General features: G+C 36.3%; 1 protein-coding gene and 1 long non-coding RNA gene across 2 annotated transcripts in view; both read left to right on the top strand.

The window, feature by feature from the left end:
* The window catches only part of LOC149663569 (uncharacterized), a 588523-nt gene that overhangs the window by 229857 nt on the left and 333018 nt on the right, over window positions 1–25648 (top strand). The gene's annotated exons all lie outside the window — the stretch shown is intronic.
* Window positions 15299–15951, top strand: LOC149663575 (uncharacterized). Its single transcript, XM_089841844.1, has 2 exons — window positions 15299–15375; window positions 15447–15951. Exons 1-2 carry the CDS (start codon window positions 15299–15301, stop codon window positions 15850–15852), a joined length of 483 nt encoding a protein of 160 aa, XP_089697970.1. The 3' UTR covers window positions 15853–15951.

Below are 25648 nucleotides of genomic sequence, written 5' to 3'. Positions count from 1 at the left end.
GCTTAAATATAACTCCAAATTAGTAACAAGTCTAACAAATACATAAGCTCTTTAAACCTAAGTAATCTAGCACTTAACTACTAAAGACATAATCCCTTCGGTTATTTTGAAGTAATTCAATCTCTGTAGAACGATTCTTTGTCCCTTGAGCTCAATAAGTTGTTCCCTTTCAAAAGCGCAGAGAATCCTTAATTCTAGTGTAGAAATCGCTGGGAAAATGTATTTGTCGTCGATCTTCTTTTTTCCAAAGCAGTTAAATATCCTCAAAGCAACCGCTACTAGAATAAGACGACCTTTTAAACTTTGCTATTATTTTACCTTGGTCTTGAGAGCATGGATTAACGAATCCAAGAAGTTCGTAGGAGCAAAGAAATCACTAAAAGATAAAATGAACTTTCGGGATCGAGAAAGTCCAAACCTGGGAATCTGTTGTCGCTTTATATAATTTTAATCAATAAAATCTTAACTCGTCTAACATCTATTAAGGATTTCTTTTCACTTTCCGAACTTGCGCTACTTTTAAAGTGATTACAAAGACTTTGGGGATGATTTTTTTATTTCGTTTTCTTACACAATTTTGTATACTTTTATATATGGTCACATTATGGGATTATTTTAATTAAGTGCTCTCAACTTGAACATGAATTCGGTTATTTTGGCGATTTAATCCAAATCGTATGCCAATCATCATTTGAGAAGGTTTCATTGTAATTTCCAAGATGAACAAGGCGATTGAAAGGACCATTCCATGTATGAACATCTTAAAAGGCGATTCCAATTCCAGAGAATTCAGTGCCTTAAGAACTTTTACTGGTTTGATACATTTGAATTTTTCCTCTGCTCTTTTATACTTCAAGTCTATATTAGTCAAAGCCTTAGTTTCAAATATTATTTGAAACCTATAAAATTTAGAACAATTTTTAAAGCACATTTCTAAGTCGGCTAAAGCTTCAAGTACATACGCCAGTGTGATGTATTCGCTGAAAATCTTGTCCTCTTTCGCAATCGAGCTAGGTATTCCGAAATATAAATATTCCGAGCGAATTTTCGATGAGTAGAAAGTAAAATCAATAATATCTGCTATTTTATTTTTGTTTTTGATGAATTCCTCAGTGACGGCTAGCGCATTATAAACTCTGAGACCATTCGCGATGAGAGCATTTGGTCTCTCCGCTGTCCACCGAGGGTATAAATATTTTCTGTTTATACGACCCCAATATATCCCTAACTTCTGTCTTCTCGGAACATTCTCCAACCATTTCAAGATATTTTTATCTCTCGCATTCTGTAATATGTACCATAGAACTGTTGTCAATTTGGTCAGGCAAACGCGGAAGCAACTCGTGGAACCCTCCTGCTACCGCGATGATTTTTAGGTAGAAGGGGTAATACCAATCCCAGGATTGCTTCCATCTTTTTTTTTCTCCTGATTTGCATGGTCTTACTAAAATCTATTAACCCCCAAGTGCCCTATGTAACGCTTACATCTCCGGTCGACACTTACATTTGGTGTCCGGTCTTCCAAGTGATCAAGCAAGTGTTCATTATCTACAAAATTAGGCGTGACGTTGTATCGAACAAGGTCGTCAATGGTGTCCAGATAAATGTAGTTAGTTTCGCAAAAATCCGATTGTAAGTGACATCCCATCTCGATGAGAAAGAAAGTCAATCCAGTCAGCCACGACATCAGCAAGAATCTCGAGGACATTGTTCTGGTTATGACTGGATATGCTACGCGATGTCGATCAGAATTGTTGAGAAATTCAATGAGGCTGAAGACCAGCTATTATAATTGTATTGAACTTACGTTCTAGTAAAATGAGGGAAGCGACGTCCCAAAGAAACGTGGAAATGCGCCTCTTCCGACGCGAATGGTTCAGTGATTGGGTTTGCATTAAAATAATCGATGTTACGACGATGCTCAGTAGGAGGCAAATAATGGTCTGTTAAGTGAAATAAATTGACTTCTTAGTTCCCGCTGTATAGAAGATTATGATTTTTGTACTTACAATTAAATCTATGTTTAAAAAAGCGAATGATTTTGTTAGAACGGGCATTGGTTTGGACATGATAAATGAGTCGGTAAATAGCCATAAACCAATGGCAGAAATGTTTACATTGTTTAAGAACGTGTTTAGAGAAAACGGGGACATCGCCAAATGGAATCAACCTTCCATGAAGCGTTTCTAAAGTTCAAATCATGAATTTTCTTTTAATTGACACTAAACTCATCAATAGATCTGTAAAAATGCCTTTAGAACGTTGTCATTCATTCTTTATATCCACTAGACTGTAGTTAGTAATCTTTCGCGGGTTTTTTAATCTTTCTTTCCATTGCGCTATTATTATTCTATATTTACCTGACCAGTGATGTATATAATTTTAAAATGAAGCAGGAATTATTAACCTTTATTTTAGTTATAAAGGTCCTACTCGTAACCCAGTGAAAAGCGTCATCCCCCAACGCGTACAACAATTCTTTAAATATCTGGGAGGGCAGTTTTGTACTTTTTTGAGCGTTCAACGAGGACTGTTGTCAATCCCTACGTTTTTCAAAACACGTGTATTCTTGAATTCTGACTAGCAATATAGTTGGTAATCTCTATTATATTTTTTCCAAGGTATTTTTAGAGCCTCCCACCCCCTAAACCACAAAGCGTTCGATTAAAGAGCTTAATGTTAATTCTTTCTCACGCCGAATACATACCGACGTGAATTTAGCAGCGTTCATGCCCATAACAACTCGCCTTCGTTTAACACTGAAATAAATGACTGACGTTCAAATAATTTTATTGCAAAATGCAAATTATGCAACTCTTAGTTTTCATACCAACTAAAGCCAAAGATTCGCCATACAAATTCCATTTCTTCTTCGTTTCGTTTGTATTGCATATGTTTTCGAGAGAAGGAAAAAAACTGAAACGTACCAAATTCTAATCTCGTACCTTAAATAATTCTTAGCCGAGACACCAATTTCAGTATACTTTTAATGGTATGTTTTAACTAATTAAGCGGAATTATGTTCCAGCCGACAAGATTAAACATTACTGAGGCTTAATAGGACTTACATCGTCCGATAAAATATTGACATCGTTTTCGCCAGTAACTCTTAAATGAAACAGATTAATAAATGAATTTCCATAAAAAAATGGAAGAGTAATTATAATTTTGTTGTTCGTATAATGACATATTGTATTTGAATTTTAGACTTAGAAAATCTCCCTGAGTTTTTATATCAACATATTTTTTATGCTTCGAGAATTCATGCGGCATTTTTCCTAGTGATTTTTTGGAAAAATGGTCGGTCGAATCCAGGACCAAACTTACCTGTATTTGAAAACGGCATTTCCATACATCAGAGTGTAATTTAAGGGGTTTATCAATGCCGGTACACTCCATGAACTCCCCGGGCACTGAATCATTACCAAAACCTGTTGATTAGACGCTTGGACAACTTTAATTTTTGTATCTATGAAAATTAAGTAGCTGACACAAACTGATCTCTCTCAAATCCTTCTCAGACATTTTATATGTCAAGTGACCTACTATTTAATCGCCGCTGTACCTTGCAATGTTCTGTTTTGCAAAATTGTTCTTACGCAAAACCTCTAGTAATGCATTTCGTCACCTGTTTCTAGCCGATTTATAGCTTTAAAAACGATCACAATTTGCCGAAATAAAGTATAATTTAGTATAGAAAACCTTTAGAGTGTCGACATTTCTAGATAGCATTTTCGCGATATTATAAGTTAAGTCTGTAGAATAGATCAGAGAAACAGTTATATTGGGTAAAACCTTGCTCATAAATATCATACCTATGACGTGGCGTTTGAAGCTGGAAATTTTAATTACGGATATAATTTCAAACGTGATACGGCGACATTGAACTGAAATCTAGTCTCCTTCTGATCTGTACAACTCTGTTTAGTTCCCCGGATTTGCGTTTTATTTCTTGGAGCTAAGCTATATTTGTGAAGTAGGTGAAACGTCATACATTGGATCACAATTTTGTCCATTATAGCCTCGCACCTCCAGTTTTATATTTGTCTTTTTTCTTGAGGACACATATTAAACTATATTTCTATTTAATACAAAAATCGAGCCTGAATTTCTATGAACTGAGGATTTTGAGCTAATATTGGAGTCAAGACAAACAGTGGTCTTTTCGATGGAAATTAGGCCTATACATTTTCAGTTCACTTGATCATAGACGCTCTATTGATCTCAAATAGCTAAGTTAACCTGTATGAAGTATATATAGGATGTTTTAACACACTTACTTCCTAGTTTCTTTATGATTTAGTAAAGAAATAATGTGTTCAAGAAGTATTGATAAAAATACAGATAGTCGAGTCGTATGAATAAGAAATTTTAAATCTCACTGGAAATTAAGCAGTTGCACCCAGTGCTTTTAGAGTGGATTTGAATATCCGTATTGACATAATTCTGAGAATATTTTTCCAAAGCTTTTAAGCGTATTGAAACTTGAAAGTAATATTGATAAATTAAACAAATAGCCAACGACTGACGTCAATTTCAATCAGTTATAAATTATGATGAAAATGTCTATGAATTAACTCTAAATTAATGCTCTAATCAATTTTAAGTATTCATTTAACTCTATAGCTCTGACTCTGGTTTTGCCATTTGGATAAGGACTCTCTCTGGGTTTCCAAGAAAAAAAACTAAGTTTTATTAGGTATCTTTACATTACAATAATCAAAGAGCATTTGTTGGTACAAGTCACAATTTCTTGCAACATTATTTTGTTTTCGATGCCGGGGCTCCCGGTGGAAATCTGAAATTACCGTAATTTTCAAAAACGTTAATTTACCGGATTGGGATAAATAAAATTGCCATTCGGTTGGTAATTTATTTTAGAGACTTCCAGGAAATATTTTCTTTTTTCTCCTTGCACAATAGTTCTATTAACTCTACAAAAACATTTATTTTCTGGGATACTTTAAAGTTAAAAAATGCTTAGTTACAAATAAATAAATGTAAAAACTTAAATTTAAATACATAAATTCATTCAAATCATTAGCTACATTACTGTTCTAGCTTTTATGGATAGTTACGCGAGTGCTTTTTCCTTTAAAATTATATAGGAAGGCAAGAATGAAACAGTTTTAATTATTATTATTATTATTATTATTGTCAATACGTTTTGCAAGATGGTAACTGATTAAACTAAAACCTTTCCTACACATAATAACTGGCTTGTGAACAAAGGTCTGTCGAAATAGGTTGAGCTTTAGGGCAGTGAATGACAAATTAGTATTTTTTCAATCGATGTGTTTTTGCGAAAAATGTTTTGCAAGGTTCTGTTTGGCCAAATTGTTCTTACGCAAGACCTTTTGAATGCGTTTTATCAGTTGTAACTATATAATTTTAAAGGTCATCTCAATTTGGTAAAATACAGGATAAATGGTCGTTAAAGGTTTGTCCTAGCATCTATATTTTCGGATCAAGTTTTCGCAACAGTTAATGTTATAATAAACTAAACGATTGCATAGTATCTTATCTGTTTCTCTTAAAACTTGCTAAGGTTAACGATGATAGCTGCGTCATGGGGGAAGGGGGTAGCTTTGTAAGCATGTAATAGGCTTTGTGTGGACACCCCATTTGTACAAATTATTATTGTTATTAAATACATTTAAACTGACTTATCGAACATCTTTTAAAAATATTCTTCCTTTTTCGATCTTCGGCTACTTTCGCTTGGTAAAAAACTATTTCATGTAGGAATGTACAGTTTTAAGTTAGAACCACGTTTTTCGGGGGAGGGGATGATTTTAATTTTTATTCCACAAAAGATAAGTTTTATTAGTTGTATGTTTAATTTTTGGAGTTCTATTGATTTAGGCTTTTAAGTACAGTTTAATTTCCTTACTTTTAACTTCAACATAAATGCAATGAATTCATTCGAGATCAAGAAGGTTTGCGCGAATATTTCACAATTACAAATTTACATAAATGCAAGCAATATTTAGTTTTATAAATAACAGCAGGAGTCCATGGGGGTTATGTACAGTACTTCTATTAACAGTAAGCGAAGTGACAAAATGAAAGTCTGTGATGATTACATAGTTAAATACATTGCTAAACTTTTTAAACTCATGCGAAGTTGTTTCAGAATATTTTGCAATCAGATTTATAGTGTTTAGTTAAAAAGTTTTATAAACAATTTTCGAATTATCAATAAGAAATTAGAGTGCTTCATTATTTCCAAGAAAAGCACGCCCACAGAAAGGGCCATTCCATATATGAACATCATAAAGAGGGACTTCAAAGCCACGTAATTCAGGATCTCGGGCGCTTTTGATGGTTTTGTCCATTTCAATTTCTCCTCAAAAATATTGGGTTCCATCTCTAGATTATTCAAAGCCTTTGTTTCAAATAAAATTTGAAATCTAAAAAAAAAGGAAGAATAAATGTTTCTTTTCTTGTGCATCGAAAGGTTCGGAAATGAATATGAAGCTTACGCCAATGTGATGTATTCGCTGAATATCTTTGTCCTGTGTCGCGATCGAGTTAGGTATTCCGAAATACAAATATTCCGAGCGAATGTTCGATGAGTAGAAATTAAAATCGTTCATATTTGATTCGTCGTTTTTAACCAAGTTCTCGGTGGAGGCTATCCCATTAAAAACTCTCAGGCCGCTTGCGATGAGTGCATTTGGCCTCTCCTCTGTCCACAGGTCGTGTAAATATGTTTTGCTTATATCGACCCAATTTACAAGTGTCTTCGGTGTTCTCGAAACTTCCTCCAACCATTTCAAGATTTTTCTAACTCGTTCATTCTGTAATATGAACCGTAGAATTGTAATAAAATTTGGAAAACATCGAAGCAACACCTGGAATTCTCGTGGTGCATCGAGGATTCTTTGATATCCATATTGACGTCACTACTGCCATGAGTGTACTAAAGTACCCGCCCGCATCTGAGTCCCGTCTTCAACACAGAGAAGGTGGGGACATAAAGAGTCCCTGTGTTGCTTCTATTTTTCCTTCGTTTACTATCAATTCCTCAATCACATTTGTTAAGTCTTAATGGTAAATGCTTGTGTCTCAACACTGCACTTACATCTGGTATTCGGTCGACTAAGTAACTTTGCGAGGGTTCGTATTGAACAAAATTAGGAGTGACGTTGTAGCTAGCAAGATCGTCAATGGTGTCCAGAAAAATGAAGTTAGTTTCGCAAAATTCTGATCGTAAGTGACATCTCATCTCGATGAGAAAGAACGTCAATCCAGTCAGCCACGACATCAACAAAAACCTCGAGGACATGGTTCTAGGGATGACTGGATAAGCTATGCGACGTATTTGGAATTTATTTTTAATTAAGCCACACTGTAGGTGTACTTTTAGAATAATTTTGAATATTACGTTCTAGTAAGATGAGGGAAGCGACGTTCCAAAGAGTTCCAAAAAAACTTGTGAATGGTACTCTCCCGACGTGTAACGTTTATTGAAGAAATTGACTCGTTTCGCATTAATAGAATCGATGTTACGACGATGCTCAGGAAGAGGCAAATTATTGTCTGCGAAAATAAATTAGTTTCCGCCTTATTAAAGATTACGGTAGTGTTACTTGCGATTAAATCAATGTTTAAAAAGCTGAAAGATTTAGTCAGAACGGGTATTGGCCTGGACATGATAAACGAGTCAGCAAATTTAAATAAACCAATGGCAGAAATGGTTACATTGTTCAAGTACGTGTTTAAATAGAACGGAGCCATAACTAAATTAAATCGACCTTCCATGTAAGGTATCTGTGATAAAAAACGTGAAATTTCTTTTATTATACAGTGACATCAACAATGAAACTATGAAAATGCCTATAGAAAGGCGTCGATTGCTACTAGTGAATAAAAGGACTGCCCAAACTAAGTAATTCTTGGAATTATTTAGAATTAATTATGAAATTGAGAATAGATCGAAGGTGTGTAGAAGTCACCTACAATTATACTTAAAATCTAAAGTGTCTAGTTACATACCAACTGAAAAACAGCGGCGTTCATTCCCATATTCTTTTTATACTAAAATAAAAAATTGGCGTTAAATGATTTATTGTAACTGACAAATGCGTCCCTTCTTCATACCATCCAAACCCAAAAATTCGTCTTACAAATTCCATTTCTTCAACGTATTTTACGTGTTCCATGTGAACTTGAGAGATGGAAAAAAACTGAAAAGTACCAAGGCTTATTTACGAAGATGTATATTCGAGATTTTAAATCTTATTCAATAGAGACAGATCAATGTCAGTTTAATTTTAAGGCTATGTTTAAATTGATTGAACTATATTATGTCGCGGCCAAAAAAAGTGTAAATGTTACTGTTTTCTTGAGATTCAAAGGTACACTTACTGAGTCTACTATAATATTGACATTGGTTTCGCCAGTAACCCTTAAAGGAAACAGTTTTTCAATTAAATCATGCAACTAGTATATATTTTACTACTTGACAAGCAATTGCTTATCAAACCCATAAAATGGTTATCAAATTGCTGTTCCCTTATTTAGTCATTTGAAAAATCCTAACTTTTGATAGCATTCTAGATTATATATGTTTTCAAACTTTTAGGTGTAACTGAGAAATTAGATAACAAATGAACGCGGAACAATAATTCAAGGGTCTTAAATGTTATCCCTACCAAAACACGCGGAATTTTTTAGTCAAATGACTAAAATTGAGTCTTTCAAGAATTTCTAAATATTTTCAATTTTAAATTTGAGACACGTCCCTTTACATTCAGAACTATGCTTACCGGTATTTGAAAACGGCGTTTTCATACATCAGAGTGTAATTTAAAGGATTTATTATTGGCGATAATTTGATTGAATTCAGCGAGCGCAGAGTCATTATAAACACTTGATGATTACGGTATAATATACAATTACTCGCTTCGATTGTAAAAATCAGGATAATATATCAATGGCAAGTTGCCTGAGGACTACGCTGTCACGTCAATGAGGTATCTCCAATTCTTCCAAACCGTTTTATATGATGAGTGACATACTTTCGATTGGTGTTACTTTGCACAGTACGTTTCGAAATGTTTTGATTGGACATACTGTTCATATAAAAAACATTATAAATGCGTTTCGTAGCAATATTTTACCGATAAACGCTTTTAAAAACCATCTCAATTTAGTCAAGTGCAGTGTAATTTTGTGGAAAAAGTTTGTAGCGTCGGCAGTTACCTATATGTTTTCGCAACAGTTAACTCGCCAAAAGTTGATACAACAGTCATTTTACGAGATATTTTTACGTCAGTCTTGGAGTAAGATTCGAACAGGTTTTACCTGGTTGCTTAGAGCTAATCAGTAAGAGTGTAATGGTTCTATTCGTTTTGGACCAACCACCTCATACTTTGGATACGTTTTTAATATATTTATCAAATTCCTCGAGTACATCAATTGGCACAGCTATTTAACTCCAATAGCATCTATAATCATGGAAGAATAAGGGTGTACACTCTTCTTCTTCCATGTTATAATATAGCAGTTTTCTCTTCTAAGAACTGATCTGAGCATGTAAAATTTCAACTTAAAACCAGAATGAAGTCCACTATAACGAGCTACGGCTCAGCTTCCTTGTTTTGAGATTTAGAAGATTAATTTATATTTACTAATGACTTAAACAGTAGTTTAAAGTATGAAAATAGTTTTTTAAGGGACGTTTAACTTTTTATTACTCAATAATAAAATAATACAATTTCGAAGTTATATATTGTAATTTCCTTTCTTTACTCTTTACTTAAACAAAAATGCAGATTTACATACAAATACAAATTTACATAAGTTGCAATTTAGAGTTTTATAATTGGCAATAATCAAAGTGATTAAACGAATGTCTGTGTTGATTACTTAACTTTTTAAACGCGTTTCAGAATATTTTGCAATCAGAGATCTGGTGTTAAGGTGCGAATTTTTTTAAAGCATGTTCGAATTATCCATAAAAAATGCGAAAGTTTTATTATTTCCAAGATGAACACTCCGACTGAAAGCGCAATTCCATAAATGAACATTTTAAAGGGAGATTCTAAAGTCGTGAAACTCAGGGTCTCGAGCCCTTTCAGTGGTTTTGTCCATTTCAATTTCTCCTCTGCTACTTTTGATTCCATCTCCAAGTTAGTTAAAGCCCGTGTTTCGAATAAAATTTGGAATCTAGAAAGTGTAGAATAAAACGTTCTAAGGCATGCATATCTAAAAGGTCAGATATGAATATGAAGCTCACGCTAATGTGATGTATTCGCTGAATATCTTGTCCTCTTTCGCAATCGAGTTAGGTATTCCGTAATACAAATATTCCGAGTGGATTTTGGACGAATAGAAATCCTCAATATTTGGTAGGTCCTTTCTAAGCGAGCGCTCATTGTAGGATATCGTGTTAAAACTTTTTAGGCCATTTGCGATGAGTGCATTTGGCCTCTCGGCTGTAAACATGAAGTATAAATATCTTCTGCTTAGAGCGGCCCAGAATATCGTTGTTTTCGAAACATTCTTCAACCATTTCAAGATTTTTCTATCTCGTTCAGTCTGTAATATCCGAACTATATAATACTTTTCTTCTTGAGAAGTTTACCGCAAAGCAGGGTAATTGTGACATGGTTCTTCCCAAAATCATAACATTTGGAGCGAGGTTACTAAACCGACTCACATACGTGATAAATAGTTCCCTCATCATTACTCTATTAGCTCTTAACTATTTGCCAATAGGCGCTTGTGGATTTTTGTCCCACGTCAAGACGAGATTTATGGGTTGATTAGTGAGGATTTAGTACCAAACAGTTATAGAATTCACCCCACGGTGCGATGACCATCTGACGTTTGATGGGAAGAATCATGTTACATAACTAAAGTATTAAGAGGATACAGAATGTCAATCTTCTATTATCCCCTTCGGGTAATATGTAAAATTGAATATGGTAATATTAAACATTATGTTTGGGCAGGCAAACATAGGAACAAACACGTAGTTTCTTCTTAGTAGTAGACCGCTGGTAGTAGAGAGAGTAGAGTTTAAACGTCTAAACTTGGCACTTACATCTGGTGTCCGGTCTTTCAAGTGATCAAGCAAGTGTTCGTTTTGAACAAAATATGGAGTGACGTTGTAGCGAGCGAGATCGTCAATGGTGTCCAGAAAAATGAAGTTAGTTTCGCAAAATTCTGATCGTAAGTGACATCCCATCTCGATGAGAAAGAATGTCAATCCAGTCAGCCACGACATCAATATGAATTTCGAGGACATTGTTCTAGGGATGACTGGATAAGCTATGCGATATATTTGGAATTTTTAATTTAGCCACACTGTAGGTCTTCTTATAAAATAACATTGAATATTACGTTCTAGTATGATAAGGGAAGCGACGTCCCAAAGAGTTCTAAAAAACATGTGATTGCGACTCTCCCGATGCGTATCGTTTATTGAATAAATTGAATCGTTTCGCATTAATAGAATCGATGTTACGACGATGCTCAGGAAGAGGCAAATTGTTGTCTACAAAAGAGAGAAATCAGTTCCCGCCTTCTCGAAGATTTCGGTAGTGGTGGTACTTACGATTAAATCGATGTTTAAAAAGGCGAATGATTTCGTTAGAACGGGTACTGGTTTGGACATGATGAACGAGTCAGTAAATTTCCATAAACCAATGGCACAAATGTTTACATTGTTCATCATATACGTGTTTAGAGATAGCGGAGCCATCACGAAATGGTATCGTCCTTTCTGGTGAGGACGTGTCTTTAATTAAAAACATGGACATTTCTTTTAATATGCATTAAACTTTAAAAAATTAACTACAGGACTAAGTATTTCCTTTTGTATGTTCACGAGACTACAGTAACAATTGATCACCTTTCCCTGGAATTATGTTTTTTAAACTTGCTTTCCATTGGTCTGAATGAATAAGTTACCTTTCTCTTCTTTCCAAGAGAGACTATGAGCATCTTACGTGGTCTTGTATTCATTAAATATTCTTTAAAAATTCACGTATTCCTGACCATAAATATAGTTTTTTTGCGAGGGATTATTACGGAAGGCTTTGATATTAAGTAAGCGTAGTAATGTTTTGGAATTAAAAAGTGATATGAAACGTGACAAATTATGAAATTAAGGATCGAGGGCCGGGATAAGTTACCTGCAATTATTTCTTAAAATCTAAGATGTTTTTACTTTAGCGGCGTTCATTCCCAAACTGGCCATTCTTCTTTTTACGCTAAAAAAATTGACAAAATGAATTATAAAAAAAGACAAGTACGTCCCTTTATTATCAATTCATACCACCCAAAACCAAAGATTCGTCTTATAAATTCCATTTCTTCAATGTTGCCTTTCAATTGCATACTTTCTGGATTTATGACGAAAAACTGAAATGTACCAAGCCCTTACTATTTTGTTTTTCTATATGATTTATATCATATTCAGCCGAGATATATTAGTTTCAGTATGCTTTTAAGGATAAGTTTAAAGTTTTTAAGCAGAATTATGTTAATTAAACGTATACTAACATCGTCCACTAGAATATTGACATTGGATTCGTTAGTAACCCTTAAACGAAACAGTTTTTAAAGTCTTAAATTCAAATGGATTAGTATATTCACTGCTAACAAAGCAATTATTCATCAAAATCATATAAATATATATGTATATAATTCCCTTTTCTTTAATTTAAAAATAATTTTTCAAAGTGTCGTAGCAACGATATGTATAAATACTAACTTATTATGGATTCCCAACTAGGCCCAAAGGCTGGCCACCAAATATGCGTTACAACCGCGGATTTGAGACGGATGTATACCTGTAAATCGAGGCGGAAATAGCTAGGTCACGTGGGGAAAAGGAAACTATATCTCTTTTAGTGGGGGCGGGGGTTGAAATTTGGCCCATGTGCAGTGAGACAAAATTTGAAGATTGGGGGGGTTGGAATTCATATTTATTCGCTACTGAACGGGTGTTTAAGCGAAATGTCTTGCGAAAGGTAAAAGATAGGTTAGTATTTATACATATCCATGATCATAGTTTAGTATTTATACATATCCATGATCATAGCTTAGTATTTATACATATCCATGATCATAGAAGCGAGGTGCCCAAGAGCCTCATGATTTATTTCGATAAATACGAGATCTTTATTTAAGTGTAAAGCATTGAATTGAGGTATGAAATTTAAAAATTCTGAATGCTTTTATCAGTTTATCCCTATCTTTAGAAACCTTTCAATAATTCGCTTGCAATTTTTCTAAATATTTTTAATGAATTTTGAGGTTTACCCGGTTACATCCAGGAACATACTTACCGGTATTTGAAAACAGTGTTTTGATACATCAATGTGTAATTTAAGGGAGTTATTAAATCCAATACTCTACTTGATTTCCAAGAGCACAGAGTCATTTTCAACAGTTGGTGGTTAGTTATGTTAGGTTATTACTAGCTTAGATTGCAAAGATCAACTTTAAGCGTTGTATCTATGGCATGTTGCTTAACGAATACGCTGACACGAAAATGTTCTCTATCAGATCCTTCGCCTACGTTTTATCTGTGATAGTGATTATTGTGTTATTCGAACGCTGTGTTTTGCAATCTACTGTTTGGCCAAATTGTTCTTACGTAAAACCGTTAGCGATGAGTTCCTAACCGGTATTTATGATCTTATTTTTTTCCAAATACAGTATAATTTGCTAGATAACGCTTTACTTTCGACATTTTCAGTTGAAGATTTTCGCAACAGTTAATGTCGGTGAAAATTGCTAAATATATAGGACACGGTATCGTAAGCCACGTTAGAGAATAACGTTATACAGGGTGGAACGGATCAGGCAAACAATTGTATTGTGTGAAACATTATGACACGGCGTTTGAAGCTAGAAATTCCAGAATCAGCCTAATTTGTGCTAAAGACGTATGTGAACCGTCATGCATTATTGTTTTACACGCATTAGAGCACAATTTCGTTCATTACAGTTTACCTCTAGTTTGAACGTGTTTATTATTTTGTACATAATTTAAATTATGAAGGTTGACCTAGCTTTTACAGTCCAAGAACATCTATAGTCTTGTGGTTTCCCTTCCTCAGAAGTAATCGGAGGCCAATAAGTTTTCATCTGAATACAAATACGAGTAACTTGTCCCTAAATTCTTGATTATTTTCACTTTAGTCTTGTGATCCTGTTTAGGGCATGGTTAGGCAAGAGGTTTTGAGAACTTAAAGATGAATTTATACTGATTAGTAGCGTAGACTTATCTCAAAAACCTACTAGCTCTTTGAGCAGTTCATACATGATTTAAAGAGAGAAATAGGTCATCGGGTTCAAGAAAGTCCAAATCTGGGAACCCCATTGCCGCTAAGTTTGTATCATTAATTCTATTAAAACTCACTTTTGATGATTGAACATTTATTACAAATACTTTCCTTTCTGAACGTCGGACACAACAGCGGAAGAAAATAAATTACTTATCATAACGTACGTTGTAAAGTTAGTGTGTAGTTTTTTTAGGGAGATTTTCGGTTTTATTCACAATAGATTGGGTATTTTCGATACAGTTCGATATCACTTTAATGCAGTAAATACTTGCAAGATCATTTTTTTCATCTTCTACATAAGTGCAGTGAGTTCATTTGAGGCCCTAAAGATTTTTTCTAATGAATATTCCTCAATTAAAAGTTCACTTTAATTTGCAAATTATATTTTGTTTTATATTTGACTGCGAGCGAGTTGACAATACAAAGGCCCGTCCCATGCATTAGAACTAATATTTGCGGATATACTGATCTTGGCCTGAGTAGTAGCCAAGTGGCGGAGCTGGCCCAGTGGCGTGGGCTGGCGGGGGAAATTGGCGTGAAAGTCATGATGTCAGACTTGGCGTGAACTGATGGGCAGAATTGGCGTGAAAGACGTGATGTTAGACTTGGCGTGAACCGATAGGGTAAAGTTGGCGTGTAATCTTATGACGACGTTTAATCTCATGTCGAACACTTGAGATAGGGTTATCTATTCCCGTTGGCGTGTCTTATCTTAATTTTTGAGGAAAATAATAAATGCATGACATCACTGATAAGGGATCCTCTTTTGAATTATGGCGGTTGAAATCTATGTCACGTGCTCGGGAAGTTAGGCTTAAGTTAGGTATCGACTTTCAACAACGTGGCCATCAACGTCATGGTAAAACCCCGCCAAGTGTTAGGCTTAAGACGATGTCACATTGTCTATCGACAACGTGACCGTCAACGTCATGGTAAACCCCCGCCAAGTGTCAGCTCAAGACCAAGTGTCATATTGACTTTCGACGATGTGCCTCGAACGTATAAAAGACGTGGTAGGTTTGAGGATAAGGCATTTTACGAGTCTTCAAGCACTCATCGAAATGTAAGTATACTCTCTCCTTTAATGTTATGTTTAAATTTAAGTTCGCGTCTTAATTCTGTGTGATTATTTAGGGATAACTCCAACGTTTTCGAGATTTCCTCAACTAAATCGGTCAGCGTAACAGCGGACTGCAATATTAGACTAGGAATGACGGATGGTTCTACGGGGATTATATTAAGTGAGGACGAGTACATGCAACTTTATGGGATGAGGGATACCACAAATGAATTTTTCGAGAAGGATGACGCTCAACCTACCACGAGTTTTTTCGAAGGGTCGGTGGACAAGCGAATTCAACTTGTAACTTACCAGGATAGGAAAACGTTAAATATTCGTCAAGTAATCCAGGGTAAAGGAGCCAACTATGGAATTCACTACCCGACTAAGAATGGATTCGCTATAGGATCATACCTATGGGGGAACTTACTGGAAAACACATTCAGGTGGTTACATTCCTTACTGAATCAAAACGTGTAGAGAGCGCGATTAAGGAGATGGTTATACATCAACTGACTGAGGGAATCAAGAACACCTGCAATGGATGTTTTATAGACCACCCATCGCAGATGCAACATGATTGCATAATGACGGAATGGAGTGAACGTGTAGATGAACATTATTCTAATGCCGTGTCAAATTTAAATATAGAGATGATAGTTAACATTTTTAATAACTGTTCTTTCTTAAGCTTTCAATTCTGTAAGCAAATGGTTTCTAAAAGTGTTTGTAACTCAAAAAAATTCCTGTAAATATTGTATTGACGTAAATTTAAATAATAAACATTGAAATTTATCATATTCTCATTATTCTAAGTATAAGCATATTTCCAATTTTTAATTAAAATTAATAAATATTCAAATTTAATAGTTCATATTTATTCATGATATAGACACATATACAGGGTGTATCTGAAATGGACGTAGGAGCGGAAGTATTTGGGTTCCTGGGGCCAATATAAGGCGAAACTGTTCTATGACATTTTGTCGTACGCCAAGCCATTTGGAAGTTACTTGAACCTAACACTTGCTAGTTTGCATAAATCACAGCATGTTGACTTTGTCTAAAACAGTAGGAATTAAGTTCAAGATAGGATGATTATTGCAAATTAGTGGTTTCCAGCTAAAACAAAAAAAAAGCCTCATAGCCATAGAGTAAATTTTTAAGGAGTAGAAAGTTGTACAGTTGGTGAATCTTAACGAATATCATTGTAAAACAACATGTTACGATTAGTTTGTTGAAACAACTGACCGATACTAACGGGAAACTAACAGCGATAACTAGCCGAAACTAATAAGGAACACCGACATTTTGCATCATTCTTCAAACAATCGAAAGGTTGTAAAAGCGTTCATTTTGGTTTGTGTACAAGATTACATATCCGGCGACGTCTTGCTTCCATTAAATTAGTAAATTATTTTTACATGCTTTACAACACTTTGAACCTTTAAAAGAAGTAGCTTTTTTACCGTTTTTAATGGCAATTTTCATAGAATAATTCTAAGGAGTAAGAATGTACATTTTCTTATGGGTACATTACATTGCATCTCGCATTGCACGTATGTCTCCTGTCGTTCTCAACGCTGGCGGATTGCTACCAGTTAGTAAACGTCATAAGTCTAAAGTTTTAGGGTGGTCTGCAAATTTACTAAGGTTTATTCGTTTATTAATTTATTTGCGAAGTTTTTTCTTAGTTATAAGTTAACCCTCCACTTTTTTTTTTCTCAAATTATCTTTAGTTTTATTTGCGGTCATCCGTTCGGTTCCGAGGTGAAGAACGAAAATTTCTTCTTAAAATGTATGCTAATACTTTTGGTGGTACCTCGTAATCAGTGTAGGCCAATCACGAGCCTTTCAACCCTTTCTTGAACAAGTTAGTAGTGTGTGACCTTGAGAAGGAATGCTAGGTTTTATGAAGCCCACTCCTAAGTACGCTATTCAACATAGCGTACCTAATTTGTTACGGGTGAGGCACCAAGAAAAATGCCATTACTCCCTCACTGTAATTTTTTGGAGAAAGGAATGTTCCCTTTTTTGGTCACTTTGAACCATAAAAAGTTTTAATTCATTTTCAACATTTAGGTTTCTACAGTATTTGTTGATTTTTATAAGGGTTCAATTCATTTTCAACATATAGGTTTCATCATTATTTCTTGATTTTTATAAGGGTTAATTTTTGCAAATTATGCATTTTACTGCTCAGTTTTAACAGGCGTTGCCCAACATCCCATCCCAAACATTCGCCCACTAACATTTATTCACGAATTCCGATTTCGATAAGTTGCAACATTAACCTAATCTTTAAACTAAATGCAACCTTTCGATTGTTTGAAGACTGAAGCAAAATGTCGGTGTTCCTTATTAGTTTGCGCTACTTATCGCTGTCAGTATACCGTTAGTATCGGTCAGTAGTTTCAACACACTAAATCGTAACATGTTGTTTTACATTGATGTTCCTTTACGAGTCACCAACTGTACAACTTTCTACTCCTTAAAAATTTACGATAAACTCTATGGCTATGAGGCTTTTTTTCTTTTAGCTGGCAACCACTAATTTGCAATAATCATCATTCTTGAACTTAATTCCTACTGTTTTAGACGAAGTCAACATGCTGGATTTATGCAAACTAGCAAGTGTTAGGTTCAAGTAACTTCCAAATGGCTTGGCGTAAGACAAAATGTCATAGAACAGTTTCGTCTTATATTGGCCCCAGGAACCCAAATACTTCCGCTCCTACGTCCATTTCAGATACACCCTGTATATTTTAGAACAATCATTGCAGAGATAGGAAACTGAAATGTAAATAACTGCAACGGGTGTAGGAAATGTTTTTTAGTAAGGAAACGCTTATTGATGAAGCGGAAACAACTAGATATGTTTTCGAAAACATGATAAGCGCGTGTGAATACATGGAAACCTCCGACTACGAGTAAATAGAAGGACAATACCATCAAGAATTTGAGATATAAGCCATGATAGAGGTCTTTCATGGTAGGTCAAGTAAACAGTTACAGTCGGCAATATTTGGGAGAATAATCTATGTTCACGATAGGAGACTTGCAAAAAATCCACTAGATTGAAGTTTAAAATCCCGTCAGGAAGCATGACGCAGATTGTCACGTGATACAAGTGTGAAATTCTCTGATCTACGATAGTTGAACATCTTATCACGCCAAGAGTATAAAAGCCCCGGCGTGTACATCAGCTATTCATTTTCTGTTCTGGACAACTTCCTGACTGTTCTCAAGTTTCTTTTAGACGTTCTTTGCAGAAGGTAAGCGAAACCTTTACGGTATAGCACCGAAAATACTTGTAATTATCTTTGCGATTAAGATAGATTTTTTTTACTGTCTTTAAGACATAGTTAATTCTGTCCCGAGATTAAGATATATATTTTTTTACCGCCTTTAAAGAGAGTTAATTTTTAGAATGTTTAAGTGCAGTGCTTGTGAACGCGAATATGTTAGATCCTGGGACCTTACGAGGCATTTAAGGGAAAAGCATGAGGGGATTTTGTTTAAGTGTCTGCAATGCCCAAAGAGTTTCACGAGACGCGCCACTTTAGCTGCCCATGTGGCCGGCAACCACTTCAACTCAAAAGGTAGAAAGCGTGCGGTTTTCAACCTATCTAGCTCTAGTTCGGACTCTCAGGGTGACCAGACTTCCTATATTTCCTATTTTTTCCTATTTTTCCAATGCCTTCCTATAAATTCCTATAATCGAAGATTTTCTCCTATATTTTCCTATTTTTTCACTTTGTTAGGTTTATCAGGTTATTAAGTTTCAAACTCGCAAAAAAAAATTTATATTGTTCAAAAAAAATAAGTCACGAGGTGGCACCATCAGCTTGAGTTAAAGCTGATATTTACAGTATATCTAATCATAGCCCACTTGATCACGCACGCTGGCTGCGTGATCAAGTGGGCTATGATCTAATAGACTAGTTGTATCTGCAAACAGAAATACCTATTCCGCCTTAGTCATTTGGTGATTCGTGGAATCGTAATTTACGTTGTCTGCTAAAACTTCAGCTTCAAGCCTAGTCTCTCTTGACAAACTAGAATCTTGAACCGCGTCAAAACTGAAGGTATGAGTTAAAAGTTTCTGATTTACGAACGGAATTGTTACTTAACTTGTATAATGGATAATCAATCAAATATTATTTCTAAAATATTCTAAAGATGCCTGGAGGACGTACAAAATTTAAAGATAGTTGGATGCTTGAAACTGACAGAAATGGTGATAATCTAGGGAAATGGTGCAAAAAGATTGTGACCGACGCATATTCGGCCTATTGTATAGCGTGTAGAAAATCATTCTCGTGTTCGAACTCCGGTATTGATCAAGTTTTGCAACACGGCAAAGGGAAAAGTCTTATAGCGGCAATGAAAGACTTAAAAAACTGCCAAGAATTAATAGTGACTGAGGGGACAAAAGGTAAACCTAGTCTTGGATTATACATTCATAGTGATGCTGTAATACGAGCTGAAATCTACTGGGCTTTGCATTTGGCTTTTACGAATCAAACTTTTCGATCTTGTGATGACAATTCAATGCTATTCCGCGCTATGTTCCCTGATAGCCAAATTGTTAAAGATTTTTCAATGGCACGTACCAAGTTTGCTTACATTATTACTGATGGAATAGCACCTTATTTTTTGGCTGAGCTTGTTAATGAAATTAATAACTCCAAAAGCCCATTTGTAATACATTATGATGAAACTACTCAATGCCAAGTGAAGAAGCAATTGGACTTGCACATAAGATATTGGAGTACAATTAGAGTTGAAGTAGTTTGCCAGTTTTACAAGTCAATAATGTTTGGACATGCGAAGGGAGTTGATGTCGCTAATTCCATAATATCCAGTCTCGAATCTGATGGCTTTGACCTTCGTTTACTTGTTGCATTAGGAAGCGATGGCCCTAATGTGAACAAAACCATCTGGCGTACAATTCAAGGAAAATTAAAGGAGAGTGGCTACCCTGGCCTATTAGACATTGGGACATGCAACATACACATTGTTCACAATTCATTTAGAAAAGGCCTACAGTATGATCTCATTTGCAAAGCGGATCAATTAATTATTGACATACACACGTTTTTCCATGACTCGGCATCTAGAAGAGAAGATCTCATTGAAGTTCATAATCAGCTTAATAAGCCAAATTTGCTTCCACAGAAGCATTGTTCATCACGGTGGCTTAGCATGGGCCCAGCTGTTTCATGTTTACTAGACCAATTTGATGTTTATTTGAAGTATTTCAAAGATGTGATGAAGAAGCCAGAGAAAGATCAACCAAAGAGCAGAGCCTATTCTAGAATCTTGGTGAACCTAGTACAAAAACCTATTGAGGTGAAACTTGAATTTCTTTTCCTACGGTATGTGATACCTTTGTTTGAAGGGTTTTTGAAAATATTTCAAGCCAAAACACCGAAAATACATGTACTTTACGAACGATTACAAGAACTAGTAACAGTCTTCATCTTGCGAATCTCAAATCAATCTGTTTTTGATGGGGATCATCGTGAACTAACTGATATTCCTTTTCGTGATCCAGTCCATGAAATTGAACTGGAAAAACTTGACATTGGAACGAACGCGCGACAATTTTTATTGGAAAATTTCACAAAGGACAAACGGAAAATTCATCTTTTGAAAATGAAAGAATTTTATTTACGTGTCATTGAACATTTGCTGAAAACATTGCCACTCTCCAACAAAGTGCTAAAGTGCACTAGTCTCGTAAATCCGCTCAATGATCCAAAAACACAAGATAGCAATATTCAGAAATTGGTAACAATTTTAGGGGATGCAAGACTCAAACATTCAGACCAGATTAGAGACGAATGGAAACTATATGATTTGGATCCTTTCATGAGAAACCATAGAAGTTCAGCCGCAAAATCAAGTATAGATAGGCCAGATCATTACTGGAAAATCGTTTTTGATCAAACTACCTGCACCGGAAGCAAAAAGTACGAAGGTTTAGAAGAGCTCATCAAGATAATTCTGGTTTTACCACATGGAAATGCGGATGCTGAACGTGGTTTTTCGGAGAATTCCTACATCGTTACTGACACTCGCATTCCATTATCTGAAATAACCATTTCATCACTACGTTTAGTTAAAGATGTGGTAAAAGTTTATGGTACACCTTCTCAAGTACCCATATCGAAAGGATTGATCAAAGCCGTTTCGGGCTCATTTAAAAGTTATGAACTTAGAATTGAGAAAGAAAAGAATAAAAATATGGAAAACACAAAAATTATAGAAGCACAAGAAGAGGAATTAATGGAAAAGAAAAGGAAGCTTGAACAAGTTCAAAAGGAAACAAATGACATGCAGGAAAAAGAAGAGGAATTGCGTGCAGAACAGGCATTTTTCAATGAGAAAATAAAATCATCGCAAACAATATTAAACACAGCAAATGAAAAATTAGATAAAGCGATAAAAGAGAAAAATATGAAAGCCATATCTGTAGCGCAAACGCTATTGAAATCCGGCCATGATGAAAACGTTAATGCACAGTTGATGCTTGATGTTATTCAGGGGAAGCTTCTAAATATAGAAAAAAAGAAACACAATATGCTAAAAAATTTGAGCAAAGGTATTGTTTCTAAACAAAGCCGCTGTGATAATATTAAATCGGCCACACCGAATCCAGTGATCGCCAAATCGGCCACGCCGAATCCAGTGATCGCCGAATCGGCCACACCGAAACCAGTGATCGCCAAATCGGCCACACCGAAACCAGTGATCGCCAAATCGGCCACACCGAAACCAGTGATCGCCAAATCGGCCCCTCCCGAACCAATTCAACCAAGATCGAGCAAAACAGAACCCATTAAACCGAAAACGAGCAAAACAGAACCCATTAAACCGAAAACGAGTACACCTTATCCGATGAAAGCCAAATTTATCGCGCCTCAGGCTGTACCTTCAGAAAATAAATCTATTTCGACTGTTCAGGAGGCTTCGAATATTGTCGAATCTCGTTCAGACCCACTGGGAAGCCAAACTGCCAGTTCCAGTTCAAAATTTAAAAAATATTTTCCCACCAAGCGTGTGTCTAAGTCAAAAATAGACGAGCTTAAGATTTTAAAGAAAGTCAAAAAACAATAGATGGATCTCAAAATTAAAAATGTGATAAAAACGTTCTATCTGTTAACTTTTGTTAAGTGATAATAAAAAATTATGTTACTTATACAATATATTTATTTTACGTTTTTTTAATCAGCCAAGAAATTAGTTCAGAACAGTATCGTTCCACTTTATTTCATTTGACGTCACTTTTAGTTCAGCCACTGGGAGATAGTCTTTGAATCTATTTCGGTTGTTATATTATATTTTCCTATAATTTTGCAGTTATTTATCCTATATTTTTGCAATTTTTTATCCTATATTTCCTATATTTTAATATTTTCAATCCTATTTTTTTCCTATAATTCGCCACTATATTTCCTTTATTTCCTATAAAATTTTCAAAAATTTCCCTGGTCACCCTGGACTCTGATTCTACCCCTAGCCCCGATTCTCCCACCCTTAAGGACGTTCCAACTTCCGGTTCTCCTTCCCTCGCAAACATTCCAATTTCCATTTCTCCTCCCCTCACGAACATTTCAGATCCGTCAACCCCAGACTCTATCTCCCCAGTCCCTCACTTTACCGAATACCCTAGCAGGTTATCACTTAATTTCACGGGACATTCCATAAGCTCGGTGGAGTTAGATAGCGTGGAGGTTCAAGCTATGCGCGACCTCATCAAGAGTAGGGAAAATAGTTAGTCCCCTCCCTCGCCATCTCTTTATTTCTCTGAAGCTCCTTTATGTATGGAAGAGTTAAATGCCCACGAAGCCCGAGCTATGCGCGAACTTATTATGAGTAGGGGTAATCGTTTAACCCCTCCAACCCCTCCCGAGGCCAAGCGGCCAAAACTAACCCATTCCACTCCAAATCCTATTCCCCCAACTCCTCCCTCTGTTTTTGGTTCACTTTTCGAAGAAGCCACCCACCTCTCCCCTCGTTTTTGGTTCCCCTTCCGGCGTCGTCCTGTCGTCGGACCTTTCATCCCAAAATCTAGATGAACTACCTGACGATTTGAATCGTGCACTGCATGAGTTCATGGAGCGGGAAGAGGATGACATCGAAGTCGTCACGCTGGACGACACTCCCCCTCCACCTAGGATCGCATGTTATATTTGCGACAAGTGGTTCAACGGCCAAAACGAGACCGATATGCACATGCGCGAGCACGTCCCAGGTGTTGAAGAGTGCGCAGCAGATGGGACCAGTCAGGAGGGAGACTTTCCAGAGCTTTCGAGCCAGGAGGCCCGTGACCTTAACCGTTTCATGGATGGAGAGGAGGAGGAGGACTTTCCGGGACTTTCGAGTCAGGAGGAGCGGGACATCCACGACTTCATGGATCAACAGGAGGGTGGAGGACAGCCGCCGGATGAACCTATCGTCGCTTCGCCAGAAGCCCCCCTTCACGACCAGCTAGAGGAGTTGGAGGTTCTAGGTAATGCTATTTTTTGTGCACGTTTCACACCTTTAGCGACCGAGACTGGCGTAGATCAGTACATAGGTAGACATAGGGTAGCGATAGAAAATTATTTACGTGATAAATTGTCGAGGGATCGGGGTATTAAGTGGTATTTAACTTTCAGGGCTCGCTACACCAGGGAGTTAGCTAATACTGACGAGGAGGTGGAATGTTTGATCTATCACAGGACCCGAAACTTAACGGTTTTAACGCCTGACGTTATACCTGGACAGATGGACTTAGGAATTTTGACACTGAAACGATTAATGGAAGAGTATGAGGAGAGTGGTAGTGGGTGGGTATTAGATAGAATCCAATTTTTACAAATCAATATTATAACGTACCTTCCGCTTCACCGGGTACGTACTTTGAAACCCCTAAGAAACTCGCATTTAAAAAAGCGCTCCTTAATGTACAAAACACAGATAATAAGTGTTTCCAAAATGGTCAATTTTGGCTCATTTACACCCTAAAAATAATAACCCCCAGCGCGTAACAAGGTACTTACAGTATAGCAATGAATTAGACATGACCGGCATTACATTCCCCGTGGAAGTAAATACCTCAAAATTAGAAAAATTCGAGCCTGTAAATAACCTTTCGCTTAATATATTCGGCTATGAGAATGAGGTTTTCCCTCGTTACGTGAGTTCCAACAGAGTTGAGGAACCGCGACAAGTTGATCTGTTGCTATTAACCCAGGGCGAGATGAAGCTCTTTTGTTTAATTCGCAGCATGACCCGACTTCTTGCAAAAGCGTTCACCGCACACAGGAACAGGAACTATTACTGCCGCTATTGCCTGCATCGTTTCTCCGGTATAGACTCGGAGACAAACTACAAAGACCACATCAAGGAGTGCAGTCTACACGGACCCCAGAAAATCGAGATGCCGGTGAAGGACCCCATTCTGGAATTCAAAAACGTTGCTTGGCAACAGAAGGTAAACTAAAACTATTATTATTTATCAGAGGGAAAAGCGGATAACGCGTATGATTAGATGCATGAGAGAGGGAGAGAGTTTGCTACGGTTATCATTATAGAGTACATTATCATTGATAACATGTTTTTTCTATTCTCACAGGTTAAGTACGTCATCTACGCTGACTTCGAGTCGATTCTCCGCAAAGTTCACCGATGCGACCCCGACAGTGACCTCTCTTCTACCACGAAAACTTCGCAGCACATCTCCTGTGAGTTCAGTTATGTGATCGTTGATCACGATGGTTCGGTGTCCAAACCGGTTACTTATCGTGAGGTAGAAAACCTTTTACGTGAAGATGCAATTATTCAGGGTAAAATTAAAGTTAACACTCCCATGAATTTATCGGACTTGGAAAAGGCGCAGTTTGTCGCGGCTCGAGACTGCTACGTTTGTAATGAGGCCTTTACCGTAAATGACTGTAAAGTACGTGACCACGATCATACTACCGGGGCCTACAGGGGCGCCGCTCATAATTCGTGTAACCTGAAGCTGAGGACCAGGAATTTCGTTCCGGTTTTTATGCATAATCTCTCTCGTTACGACGCCCATCTTGTAATGGATAAAATAGGGCTGGTTAAAGATCATGAGATTAAGTGCTTTCCGACAAATTCGGAAACTTATATTTCATTTTCTCTTGGTAATCTTAGGGTTTTAGATTCCATTAGGTTCATGCCTGCATCGCTGGAGACACTCGTGGCAAGTCTGGCTAGAGGAGGAGCTGACAAGTTTAAGTGTTTAAACTCTGTG

This window comes from Phalangium opilio, unplaced genomic scaffold (assembly GCF_054372755.1).
Source record: "Phalangium opilio isolate 3A_F unplaced genomic scaffold, DU_Popi_V2 ptg000061l_1, whole genome shotgun sequence".
Taxonomy (NCBI): domain Eukaryota; kingdom Metazoa; phylum Arthropoda; class Arachnida; order Opiliones; family Phalangiidae; genus Phalangium; species Phalangium opilio.
This window is presented reverse-complemented; position numbering and strand designations above follow the sequence as displayed.

Bases quoted from the DNA above. Each gene is read 5' to 3' on its own strand.
- LOC149663575 (XM_089841844.1), top strand. From the start codon at position 15,299: ATGTGCCTCGAACGTATAAAAGACGTGGTAGGTTTGAGGATAAGGCAT. The intron at 15,376-15,446 runs GTAAGTATACTC...GTGATTATTTAG, and splicing joins CTTCAAGCACTCATCGAAAT to GGATAACTCCAACGTTTTCG.